At 37.8% G+C, this 13,731-nt stretch overlaps 1 protein-coding gene across 3 annotated transcripts in view; it reads right to left on the reverse strand.

Annotated features, from left to right (window-relative positions):
- The window catches only part of dhrs12la (dehydrogenase/reductase 12-like a), a 15,958-nt gene continuing 2,227 nt past the window's right edge, over window positions 1-13,731 (reverse strand). Inside the window, exons 1-11 of one of the 3 annotated variants that reach the window (XM_017491432.3) lie at window positions 12,384-12,941; window positions 11,744-12,004; window positions 8,783-8,916; window positions 8,545-8,627; window positions 5,910-6,005; window positions 5,734-5,815; window positions 5,375-5,436; window positions 5,182-5,286; window positions 4,901-4,991; window positions 4,673-4,810; window positions 1-956 (exon numbers count right to left, since the gene is read on the reverse strand). In XM_017491432.3, coding sequence (XP_017346921.1) covers window positions 841-956; window positions 4,673-4,810; window positions 4,901-4,991; window positions 5,182-5,286; window positions 5,375-5,436; window positions 5,734-5,815; window positions 5,910-6,005; window positions 8,545-8,627; window positions 8,783-8,916; window positions 11,744-11,799 — 963 coding nt within the window. In that variant the 5' untranslated portion in view covers window positions 11,800-12,004; window positions 12,384-12,941 and the 3' untranslated portion in view covers window positions 1-840. Of the gene's footprint in view, window positions 957-4,672; window positions 4,811-4,900; window positions 4,992-5,181; window positions 5,287-5,374; window positions 5,437-5,733; window positions 5,816-5,909; window positions 6,006-8,544; window positions 8,628-8,782; window positions 8,917-11,743; window positions 12,079-12,383; window positions 12,942-12,996; window positions 13,112-13,731 lie in introns of those variants that run through there. The other 2 variants (XM_017491430.3, XM_047161279.2) reach the window with 2 other exon arrangements.

Raw genomic sequence — 13,731 nt, forward strand, 5'->3', positions numbered from 1 at the left:
ATCAATTCCACTTGTTTATTTTCCATTATCTCTCACACCCATTGTAATACCAGATTTATTCATGTAGGCATTTATTAATTATGCATAAACATGGACCATATAACAGAACAGTTCACAGGTTCAGTTACAATGAACACCTATTTAGTTCAGTTACTTGCTGATTACACGTAGTGAAACAATAAAAAATTACATTACTAATTTTGCATATTAGGCATCATTGTTGAAACATCCTGCACATCCAGATACTGCACCTTTTCAGACAGAATGTACCAGAGACCAGGTCACTGGGTAACTGGGTAAAGAATGAGAGACAGTGATTTTGGTCTGAGCAGGTTCCCACCTGGTCGACCAGATCATCTAAAGTCACTGTACGCAACTGGAAACCCATGGTTAGACCAATGAGATGGTATAAAAGGCTGGAAACAAATTCGGTACCAACATGGACAAAAGGTTTTAATATGAATGCAAATGGATGTATGTCATATGTTTACTGGAAACATTCTATATGTTTGCCATCTGTTTTGCACCCTGAAATTAATGACTTCATATTTACAATGAGTAAGTCCGGTTGGAAACCCAACATTAATGCTAAAGATATTATCAGTTAGCTAATATATTTCCCTGTGTTAATCTGATAAATTTCTAGATGTATTAAAATGTTTAGTTCTGTTTCTGTTTTCTTACCTAATCTGCATAATGTGTGTACATGTTACTTAAATGGCACTGTATGTATTTCAGAGAAACTGTACTCTCTGTGTTGTGTGTATTTGGCCAAAATGTGTGTTGAAGTGCTCTTTGTGAGCTAGCTCAGATTCTAATAACCTGTTTCTGTTTGAATGTTCAATGAGGTTGGAAACTTTTTGCTATCTCCTCCATGACACTCATGAACTTCTCATCTTCTAGTTGGGAACTGTGTGTCCAGGCCAGTGGCAGATGGGCTGATACCATTCTCCGATCTATAACATGCACACACAAAAAATTAAATCAGACAGATTTGTTAATGCAAAATGAGAGGGGAAACCTGTATTAAGATAAAAGAAAATTTTTGATATATTTTTTTTAAATGCCCCCTTTTTTCCTCACCTTCATTTTTTCATACTTATTTTGATGTCATTCCCTTTCTGTCCACATTAAACCTTAAGAAAGAAGCCTTAGAAGAAGGCTTTGTTTATTTCTCACATATATTTTACAGCACAGTGAAATTCTTTCCTTCACATATTTCAACTTGTTAGGAAGTTGGGGTAAGAGCGCAGGATCAGCCATGATATGGCACCCCTGGAGCAGAGAGGGTTAAGGACCCAACAGGGGCAGCTTGGAGGTGCTAGGGCTTAAACCCTAACCCTTCTTATCAGTAAGATTTGGAGATTAGTCTTTGCCCAACAGTTCTGTTCCCTTTTTAAATCGGGAATAACAAACATGATGCGTTTTAGGGTGATTTCCAAAAGCATCGTCATACGGAATCAGTACTGGGTAAAGTGGTTAATGACATTGCTTGCCTTGCATTGAGGATGTTTCTGTTTTGGTAATGTTGGACTAAAATGCTGCACTCAAGACAATGTAACTACAGTCTGCATTCATACAACAACACAAAGTTGCCAGAGAAACAGGGCGCGTTGGACAAAATTCCTTCAACAGGCTGTGATAGACTGACTAGGGAATTAGACCTTGTTTCCTCAATAAAATCTTATTTAATAGACCATTATAACAGTTACTTTTGTATTAATGTAAATTTTTCAGGTCACTGACAAATGAACTGCAGTGTCCCACAATAGAGTGTACTTTTCTCCCCTTAATCTTGCCTTTTACTTGTAGTAAAATATTATACCTTAGTCTGCGCGTATATGGCACTTTTTTAACCTTAGCGGTTCTACAAAGCGCTTTACATGGGTTCTCATTCATACACCAATAGTTGCAGAACTGCCATGCAAGGCACTAGCTTGCCATCTGTAATTACAAGGGAGCAGCTTAGGGTTCAGTGACTTGCCCAAGGACACTTCGGCACATGGAGTTGTGTGGGCCGGGAATCGAACCACCAACGCTGCGCTTTCTGAACAACCCGCTCTACCACCTGAGCCACAGCCGCCCTAATAGCTCAGACACATTTGGCAGCACAGCTACACAAAATGGATATGTTACAGACGTAAAAGCTTGGATGAAGGTTATATTAAGGTTCTTGTCAGCCAGTCTTGGTAGTCTTGAATTCATCTCTTGCTGATATGCAATAAACAATTCCTGCAGTATTATCCCATTCCATGTTCTAAGAGCTGATTCTGGAGGACATTCAAGTGTCCTTTAGAAATGACAAAAATAAACTCAAGAAAGCTTCAACACAGGCTCAGCGGGATGCTATCTTTCTCACTGGCAGACCACCTCTCTTTGTCTGGTAGCAGCTCCCTGCAAGACATACAGCGTATAAATCACCCGACATTCATTCATTAGCACTCTCTTTGACTCCAACTCTCATTCACGCCAACCTGTATCCACTCCCCTGCTTACACTTGTCAAAGGCAATTCCTGCATGCCAGACTCCATGGGGATCCAGCATTTTTAATAAAAGTCTGACAGTTTTTAATATACCCAGCCTGTTCCCATGTCGTTAAGGTTGATCAGCTAGGTATAAAGCAATGTATATAAATTCTGGAATTTGAGAATTCTTCATAATGGGAACTAATGACAATACTATACTGCTCAGTGACATTAAAATCTCACTGTTGTTTAAACCAAGCATGATGGAAATTTTTACTTCTGTCACCTGGACCTGCATTTATAATTTTCTTGTTATAACATGATTTTTTCTCATGCTAACAACACAAGACAGTACAGTAACAACTAAAACAGGACAATGGGCATAGTAAGTGACAGTGTAGCGCCGACCAGGACACGGTTTTAGCGAGGAAGTGTCTGATATAACAGGTAGTGCAAAAGATTGTGCCAAAGAGTAACAATATAATTCAAATGTAAATATAACATAATGCATTATTCAGGTGTGATTTTTGCCCATTCTTCTAAACATATTGTCTTTAAATCTTGTTTAATTGTATTCAAGTCAGGTGATTGACTGGGCCATTCTAGCACCTTGATTTTTTTCTCTGAAACCAACTGAGAGTTTTCTTTGCTGTATGCATCATCCTGGTGGATGGCATCAGATTCTTCTCAAGAATCTCCCGGTAAAGGGCTCCATTCATCGTTCCTTCAGTTATATGAAGTCTGCCACTACCATGCAATGAAAAACAGCCCCACACCATGATGCTTCCACCTCCAAACTTCACTGTTGGTATAGTGTTTTTAGGGTGATGTGCAGGGAAATTTCTTCTCCAAACTTGGTGTGTAGTATGACAGCCAAAAAATTCAATTTTGCTCTCGTCTGACCAGACTACACTCTCCCAGTATTTCATAGGCTTGTCCAAATGAGTTGCAGCAAACTTTAAACGAGCTTCGACATGCCTTTTCTTTAGTAATTGAGTCTTGTGGTGTGAGTGTGAGCAATGGAGTGCATTGCCTATTGTTTTCTCTGTGACGATGGCACCTGCTGCCTCCAAGTGTTTCTGGAGCTTTTTCTGGGTGGTTCTTGGCTTTTGGGCTACTCTTCTGAATATTCTTCTGACTCCCTGGTCAGAAGTCTTGCGAGGATCTTCTGAGCGTGGCCAGTTGATGGCAGAGTGATGTTCCTTCCATTTGCGGACAATGGCCCCAATGGTGATTACTGGAAGATTCAGAAGTTTTGAAAATTTCATGTAAATAGCCTCACAGGAAATATATTTACTGAAAAAAATGTTGACGCGTCCAATACTTATTTCCCCACTGTAAGCCACCACCGCAAGCCTTACCGCACAGAGCTGCATTTTTTTCAGCACAAACCGAACTGTCTATCTAAATGGCGGTGTCAGAACTCTGTCGCTGAGCCATGACTCTGTGAAAACAAAGACGCAGCAGTCTCTAAACTCACGCTGTGTTGCCTGCTGGAGTTGAATGTAGACCAGTTTGTTGTCCAGAGAGCAGACATTGTAGAGCAGGATGGACTGGAGAGCTGGCCAACTAGGGTTTGCTTTTAGCCTAGCATGGACCCCCAGTCTTTTGCCGCTTCTGCTTCCTCGCACACCGCTTATGACATCCCCACCCCCTGCATCAGGCAACACCGAGGACTGGAGGCCTGGTCTCCGTAGCAAGCCGAAATCACGTAGCTTCTCCAGCAGATCATCATGCAGGTTGGTTGTTGCATGATTTCTGTATTTTAGCAGTGTCTGGCGATGGTAGACATAAACATTGCTCTGATGTCCATGTGCTGTAAAAAATTGAGCTACGAAACAAAAATAGCACCATTTTGGATATGGAGAGGCCGCTGCGTGCTACTGCCGTGCCACCATCTTGGATCACAAGCTTCTCCTCTGGTCTCTTTTGTTAAGGTGTTTTGGTCCACCAACATCCTACTCACTGAGCGTTTTGCTATTTTGTACCATTATCTGTCAAATCTAGAGACTACTTTGTCTGAAAATCCCAGAACATCATCAGTTTCTCAGGTACTCAAGCTAACAATCTTCTTGGCAACCATCTTTACACAGTCCTTTAGATTACACGGTATGGTTTGAAAAACAAGTGAACTCATGTCTGCATGCTTTTATGCATTAAGTTGCTGCCCATATATATTTATGCATTGTATATGTATTGTTCATACCTTGGAAGAATCTTCCACTGGGATTTGTGACAGCAGCCTCAGACACTGCGAGCCACACCACAGTGTCGGCCCCCTGTTCGGGTGTTCGCAAACGCTCCTTCATTGACCGGTAAAAGTCAGGCATGGCATTTGCAATCACTAGTAAAACAGAGAGATTAAAACGAGCTGTCATTTCTACATGTAGCTCAATTTCTTTTAACTATATGTATGAGAAAAAATTGTAATTACTTGATGTGTCCACCCAACCAGGGTGCATTACTGAGAAGTGGATGCTGGTGTGAGCTTTAGCAAACTGTTCTGTCATCACCACTTGCTGCCTCTGAAAAAAAACCAACAATTTGAATATACCCATTGCTAAACCACAATGTACCAAATCAGACATAAATGCAGTGCATTAACGTAAATGAATGCACATATCTTATGATGTGGAGCCATTTTAATGAGAATATATCACTTTGGATATATCAAAATATTTATATGTATTCCACAGTGATATTGATTTTGTATACCTTGTTTTGGGCATACACCATGGTGCCATCATATCTGCCTATCTGGGACTGCAGATTTCCTGTGCGTAGTTTCTGCACCAACATCCCCCCAGATGTCACTGTGATCTGAGAGACAGACATTCACTGCAGTCAGAAAGATAGATATTTTTTTGTGTCATGTGTTTGTGTTCTAAGGGATACCACACACACTTACCACTCTGGGGTCAGGGCTCTTTTCCAACATGGGAATTAGGCTCTTGATGAGAATGTACATGGCTGAGAGAAACAGAGAGTGTTAGAAGGCAGGAGAGTAATACAAGGAATGCCATTCAAATTAAAATTACTGCAAGTACAGGATACTTTGTTATATTTCAGTGTTGAGTACTAATCCAAATGATGTTGTTACAGTGAAAACTGTATTCTTGAAATAGCAAATTTTCATACCAAATTCTTTTAATGAAGACACTGTGTTGCAATTGTAATCGTATGGTTTCATTTTTAAGCCACATTTGGAAAATCATACACCACAACGAATGACCTTTACACCAGCCATGTATTTCGTACATCCCTCACCAAGTGAGTTACTGGCAAAACTCTTCTCAAAGCCCTCTGCATTCACTTCTCTCTTAGTCATCATACAACCTGCATTATTGATCTGCAGTATCACAGTAAAATACAATACAAAAAAAGGTCAGTTCATTACTGCATTCCTTATAACTGTATGGGCTGAAGGAAGGCAGATCACTCACCAGTACATTAAGGGTTTTGTATCTTTTTTTGAATGCCTCTGCAAACTCCCATACCTTCCTGGTCTCACATAGGTCCAGGATGTGCACATAGACCTCCTGAAGGAATACACTCATAATCATCAGCGTCATATTATCACAGAACACTCTCTCTGTTACATGGAGCAAAATAAACAGCATAGCTAAAACCCAAGTGAGAATATAACATATAGGTAAAACCAGTGATTTGAATAGGTGATCTGAGTTAAAAGAGAAATAAACAAACACCAAAATTGCAATTGTTACAAAAAGAGTAAAAAAAATATTTATTTAAATGGAAATGTTTGCTTAGTAACTAAACAGTTTTGTAAATTAAGTGATTAATTAAACAAGTATTCAGACCATGTTCTCTGACATTGCAAACTGAGGTAAGTCATATCCAATTTCCACTGATCATCCTTGAGATGTTTCTACAACTTGATTAAATTTCATTTGTTTTTTATGAAGCTTCACAGCTCACAGTACATGATGTAGAGCAAACAACAATACAGGAAGTCAAAAATATTATCTAAAGACCCTTTGAAACAGATTGGTACAACAGTGTTTTAGGGCCAATGTTTGAAAAAGTAAAAACACACGATTTCAAGATAAAAGTCATAATACTATGACAAAATGGTGCATAAACCATTTCTGTGTTGAAATTAAGGACTTTGAGGATTTGGTTACCAGGAGAAATCACTGGTAGTGGTCACCTGTTATTGATAGTTACATCTGCATGCCATTCAAAGAGGGTGTGTATCTATCATCTGAATGATGAGTAAAAAAATTTCAAGTGGAACTCCATATGGTGCTCGGTGTCAAGCCCCGAATGCTTTGTGTCACGTGGACTCGTAAGATAAACTTGAATCCTGAATTATACCAGCGGATTCTAAAGGAAAATGTTAGGAAATCTGTCTGTAAACTGAATTTGAAGAGAAAGTGGGTCATGCAGCAAGACAATGACCCTAAACACACGAGTCGTTCTACCAAAGAATGGTTAAAGAAGAATAAAGTTAATGTTTTGGAATGGCCAAGTCAAAGTCCTGACCTTAATCCAATAGAAATGTTGTGGAAGGACCTGAAGCAAGCAGTTCATGTGAGGAAACACACCAACATCCCAGAGTTGAAGCTGTTCTGTACTGAGGAACAGGCTAAAATTCCTAAAAAGTTGATGTACAGGACTGATCAACAGTAACAGGGAATGCACAAGGGGGTCACACCAGATACTGAAAGCAATGATTCACGTACTTTTGCCACTCACAGATATGTAATATTGGATCATTTTCCTCAATAAATAAATGACCAAGTATGTCTGTTGTTTGTCTCATTTGTTTAATTGGGTTCTCTACTTTGAGGACTTGTGTGAAAATTTGATGAGGTTTTAGGTTATTTATGCAGAAATATAGAAAAGAAAGAAAGGTTTCACAAACTTTCAAGCACCACTGTAGGTATTTAAGTACTATTTTATTTTTGTTGCAATGATGTGCACCAGTCTGTCATAGTACGATGGCTTTATTCTTGACATATTGTGATTTTCTTTTTAAATCTATATTTTTTTTCTTGAAGCAACTTTTTTCTTGAAATATTACAATTTTATTGTAGAAATATTGTGATATTTTCTTGTAACATCATGAATTCTTTTTCAAAATATGATGACCTTTTGCGAGATCATATATTATGACTTTATTTAAGCTGCCAGAAAGACAACCATCTCTGTAGCATTCCACTTAACAGGCATTTATTATTTAGAGACCTTTTAAAGGAATGGTGTTCATACAGTTCCGGATTGGTAGAACCTATGGCATGGCAAACTGAAGCTTTTCTGGCAGCTGGTGGTGGTCCAACACGTTAATAAGACAATTTATTTTTGGTTTGTCATTTAATTTGTCACCTGTCTGTATGTGCAAAAGTCTAGCAGGAGCCTAACTGACCGTACAGCTGCAATCAAATTATTCAACCCCCATTGCAAATCAGGTTTATTGTCAAAATTTACAGACTTTCAGCAAAATTTAAAAAAAACTTTTGAACTTGGGGAAACCACTTGAAGCATTCGTTGTGTTGAACTATTTAAATTCCTTTTGTTTGATTTGTTCATTGCAAACAGCTGAAAGTCTGTGCATTTTTACAATAAACCTGATTTGCACTGGGGTTTGAATAATTTTGATTGCAAAAATAGAATTGATGTGCTTACAGTGATGCACCCCCATCAGCCTGTTCTCCAAATTCCCCAAGCTCATACATAAGAAGATTTAAGTTCTTAAAATTGATGCCAAACGTCCTTGAACTAAGTACAGAGTAGCAGGTTTGGATACTTGTGTAAAGGTTTCTCATTTTCACACATTAAAATAAATGGGCACTGACACCTCTACTCTGATTCTGATGATATCTTTGACCTTGGCTGATCTGCAGTAGCATAACAACAGTTTTTTTCCAAGTAGATAATAGTGCATTTATTTTTCTTGTAAGCTAATGGACAGCATTTTAGTTTGATCTGTGTAAATAGTATATTCTTTGGACTGTACACTGGATTTAGTCTGTACAGAGAAAAACAGCATTGTTGCATATGCCCACAGCTGGAAGTTTGTCTTTAGGACAAATGTTGTAATAATAGTAATCTCACTTTGTTTCCAGACTCCTTGATAATCTCAGCTCTGGTTTCCTCAGCCTTGTCCTTGTTTCTGCATACCATGTGGATTGTCCCACCTGTAATGTGGGTGGTACAACACGTCAACATGTAAATAATAAATGACATATAACAGAATCAGCCACTGATAAGAATATATCAAATCAGTCTGATTTGATATATCCTTATTTGTACTATATGATATATTTGGATTGGTACTACAGACTACACACACCTTTTTTAGCAATGGCCATGGCCACTGCTTTGCCAATGCCACTGTTAGCTCCAGTGATCAAGAAAGATCGGCCTGCCACAGACACTTCTACATCTTTTTCTATAAAGTGTTTCGATGCAGAGTCAAATGCTCCCCTGGAACAAACCCACAAAAAAAAAAAAATTAATTCACACTATAAAGACACTAATTTAAACCAGTTGAGATTATTTTCCATAGTTTTCTCTGTAGCAAAATAGTACCAAATGTCCTGTTAATGTACTAATACATGCACTTTAAAATTTTAACCTACGTTTTCAGTCACTTTTTTGATGCTAATACTAAATCCATCACCCCAAGAAAACATTATTTGGTATTGCAATTAAATATACCTAAAGTTCACTAAATTACATCTTTATTAAATAACAGATGAGTACAAGTAAAAACTAAGATGTTGCTTAGCTAACAAGCACAAGTCAGGACATCTCTGTGATGCCACTCGCAGCATGAATAAGTGGCTTTGTCCACTCAAGCCGGAGTCACCGGGCGGAGGGACAAAGGGCACGAGGTGGCACTGGGGACGCTAGCTCCACTCAGTAAATGAGCACACTGTTAAAGTGTTGTGCAGAGCCTAATGAGGCATATCAGGTCGCTGTGGGTCATGGCAGTAGAGTAAAATGCAAACAAAAGGGATATTTAGATAGAGACAGTAAAAAAAAGGGAACAGCAGCAATTATTGTACATGTGGAAGGGAAAGAGCAGTGTTGGCTCGTCCATAGGGGCAGGTGGAGCAGAGCCCAACCATATATACCAGTCATTCAACAAATGTTAATCTTCATGAAGTCATTATTCACAACGCATACTGTTTAAATTGTTCTGAAGTATTAATTAACTCTTTTCAGTGACCAGTGATTTTAAAAATGCTGTTGTTTTTTTGTTTGTTTTATTTTTACAGGTGTAAACCAATGCTCCATTGATTTCATTGCCTTTCAAGATAGTGCACAGCATGCTCACTCTGCCCCATGCTTGCTCTATTAATGTTTTGTTTATGAGTGGGTGTAGGTCAACGGAGAGGACAGTTACTGATATTACCTCTTGTGTGTTTGTTTCAATATGAACCACACCTGCTGTTACAAAACAATTTTAACATGCATGTTAACAGGCATTACTGTGTAACAGCCCATTCTGTATCGTATCAAGTCCAATATTCATTCATTCATTCATTCATTCATCGTCAGTGTTACCAGGATAGTCTGCAGCAGACTTGGACTCAATCCCAGTAGCACTTGTCACAGGCAGGATGGAATGCACCCTGGATGGGATGGTAGTTTATTGTAGAGCACCACACACACACATTCACACTTGCATAGCCTAACTTATTACATTTTGGGAGGTGGGAGGAAACTGGACAACCCAGAGGAAACTCACATGGACATAGGATGAACATGCAAAACTCTGTACAAACCCCAACTTCCTAACAAGCTGGGATATTCTAATAATTCTAATAAAGATTAGAATTTCACTGTGCTGTAATGTGTACAGTATGTGACAAGTTATGGCTTCTTCTTCTAATGCAAGCTCCAATCTAGAGCTGTGAGGCAGCAACACTACTCACTGTGCCACCTTAAACTCCAAAATGTTTTATTACAACCTTATTTGTCAACTTTGTGCATAGACTAAAAAAAATCTATACGTGAACATTCATTTGTATGTTTTCTCAGCCTATGTGTCAGTGTACCCTAATGACATTCTTTTCCATAACAACCATGTATGACATTCAGATAAAGTCCTTATTAACATAAATTACATTGCACAGCACTGTTACTCCTCAAACATATTTTATGATCTGCAATTTGCTACAATTGATATGGACCAAACACTACAGACAAATCATGCACTTTGTAGATCTTTTCAGAAAGAGGTGTGTATATTTGGTCTTTATACACTTTACACAATAAAGTTATATTTTCCCTCTGAATTTGAATCCCTACTGCAACGTCCAGTAATTATGCAATAGCAGCAGCTTTGCCTAAACTCATGCACAGGGCAACTGCACACTGTAGGCCTCCCATTATCTGCCCCGCTCTCCGATTACTTAGGTTACTTCTTTTGTCTTTAATTTTTTCTATTTTCTATACCTTTTATATTTTCTCTTTCCATTTTCATTAATTTTTACATCTCTCTCTCTCTCTCTCTCTCTCTCTCTCTCTCTCTCTCCCTCCCTCCCTCTCTCTCTCTTTATTTCTTTATTATTTATTACCTCTTTAATATTATTTATTTATTTAATTACTTATTTAATTCTTTCTCTTTCACTCCTTTGTGCGTTTTGTCTATACATTTTTCTTTGTGCTTCTGGCAGGTGCTCAATGCTAAATACTGACTTATTACAAGCAGCATAGCCACATTTTAACTGCTATTGTAATTATAATGGACTCATACTAAAATAATTAATATAAATATATAAATACTATTATGGGTTGTGGGGGGTGGGGGGGCAATGTTCTGATCGATTACTCGAATACCATTTGAATATTTCATAAACAGCTGCAGCCCAGACCTGCAGCCTGTATGAAAAGAGCAAGCAAAAACGTTTTCAGGTATATTATTTTAGTTTGAGAAGTTTAAGAAAGTGCATAACTGGTCAAACAAGAGAAGATAAGTGCCTGTGTGAGCAGCACCCTCCAGTTTGTATTATATATTATTATTATATATAGTTATTATTATTACTGAACATATATTAAAGGTGCGTCTCTGTGCAAGAATGTTTCGAGTTTATTATTATTATTATTATTATTATTATTATTATTATTATTATTATTATTATCATTTAAAGCCTATTCATAATTAATAAATAGGCTAGAGGTAATTAATAATTGCATTAATAAATAGTAATTGTTAATCACACGAACTACAAACTACAAAATAAGCTCTTATTTGAATACCTTAAGCAGTGTACGTGTAAAAGATGCGACAGTTTGTTCTTACTTGGTAAATTCGATGAATCCTTTGAAGAACCACGCCGAGTTACGGTACAGAGACATGGTCAATAACAACGCAATCCGGTGATTAGTTGTCTGTCTGTCTGTCTGTCTGTCTGTCAGTCCCTCGCTGTGACAGCCTGCGCCCGCTGCCCTTTTAAAGGGTCTTCACATGAGCGCGCATGGAAACGCGCACAGGACGGAAACCATTTATCATCAGCCGCCGTCCAGTGCTGAATTAGACATTCCCCCAAAATGATGTCGATTACTGGGTTAAAATGAGTCACAATTAAAAGTGAGCACTAATTATAGAGTGACTGATTCATTTCCTAAAATGTCAAAGAGTACAATAAATATTAAATGAGCTTCTTATTAGTCTAATCCTCCTTTACTAGGCTGCATTTATTTATTTATTTTATTATTTATTTATTTATTTTCATTTTAAATTCTGACATGGTTATCCTTAAAATTCGTTAAAAAGGCTTAAAAACTTTTATGTCTCCAGCTCATTTTCGTTGAATAAAACTTTTTTTTAGCTAATGATGTCAGATGAACTGATGTTGCATAAATTTTGCTTTGTCATTGTATTAGTGGTCGGGGAGGTGTTTGTGGAACAAGCTAGAGGGGTAATGTCTAAGAAGGCACACCTGAGTCCTGTTTTCCTGTTGTGCAGTGGCCGCACAAAGCCCTGACCTCATCTCCACTGAATGGATGAACTGGAACGAAGACCGCACCCCAGGCCTCCACGCCCGACATCACTGTCTGACAACACTAATGCTCTTGTGGCTGAATGGATGAAATTCATGATACAAAATCTAGTGGAAAGCCTTTCCAGAAGAGTGGAGGTTATTATACACTCTTAGAAGTAACGGTTCTATATAGATTATATTCTCTATGGATTCTAAATTATCTTGGGCATTTCATATTTTGAACCCCTAAAAGGTATTATATAGAACCCTTTTTTAAGGGTTCAATCAAAAGAACCCTACAGGGTTCATTAGCCTGTGAAAAGGTTCTAGATATATGGGTCAATTCATTGTCATGGATTTATTTTTTTTATTGGTGCTTTGTACTATACTGAAAATATGTGTGGATTTCTTGAGTTAATACCAAAGTCTGGTAAAAATTTGTGAATATATTTACTGAAATTTAATGTGAATATATTTACTGAAATTTTGACTCATTCAATACTTATTTCCCCCATTGTACTTACACAGTACACTATAATAAAAATATACACAAAATGCCACTTCAGTTTGCCTGATTTTGTTTCCTGCCCCATCTCTGTCAGCAGCTCCCTTCAAAATTTTGGAAACCATCTCTTGGGGGCTCCCCTCTGTTGCCTCTCTTGTAGAGGGGTTCTTTCTTATGCCTCCTGAAATCACAGAAGAATGATCATCAGTTTTTGTTCATCAAAAAGGGGCGATTAATTGATTTATTGACTAGACAGCAAAACGTTATGGTAACGTGAGAAAGGGGGGAAACAGCATAAATTATCTCCATGCTCATCGCTACAAATCATTGCAATGGTTAAACAATGTAGGACTGGGTTAGTTTAGGCAGGTAAATGGCTGGCTTTTTTTAAATTATGGATGGCATGGCAAGTGCATATACTGAGAATTTATCTAAGTATGTAAATGTAACTGTAAGTATGTCAAAGAGAATACTTGCACAGCAGCAGCGATGACCTGCTTACACACAAGAAAAGGTGAGAAAAAATATTTGAGTCAAATGCTGATTTGCCATCATGCATGTGATCAAGCCAATTGGTGACTCCTTGTTTCTGAAGTTTCGATTATTTTTTTCTTGATCGATTAAATTAATGGAAAAAACTGACAGTCATTTATTCATTAAAACCCATCAGCATGGCACAACAAACCTACATTTTCCCCATATAATTATAAAACTGTCTACAAGCTTATCAATAAATCTAGTCTATAATTTAATAACAATCATCATATATTCATATGTCATGACATCTAATAGCCTAATCCC

The sequence above is a fragment of the Ictalurus punctatus genome, chromosome 17, assembly GCF_001660625.3.
Source record: "Ictalurus punctatus breed USDA103 chromosome 17, Coco_2.0, whole genome shotgun sequence".
NCBI classification, from domain to species: domain Eukaryota; kingdom Metazoa; phylum Chordata; class Actinopteri; order Siluriformes; family Ictaluridae; genus Ictalurus; species Ictalurus punctatus.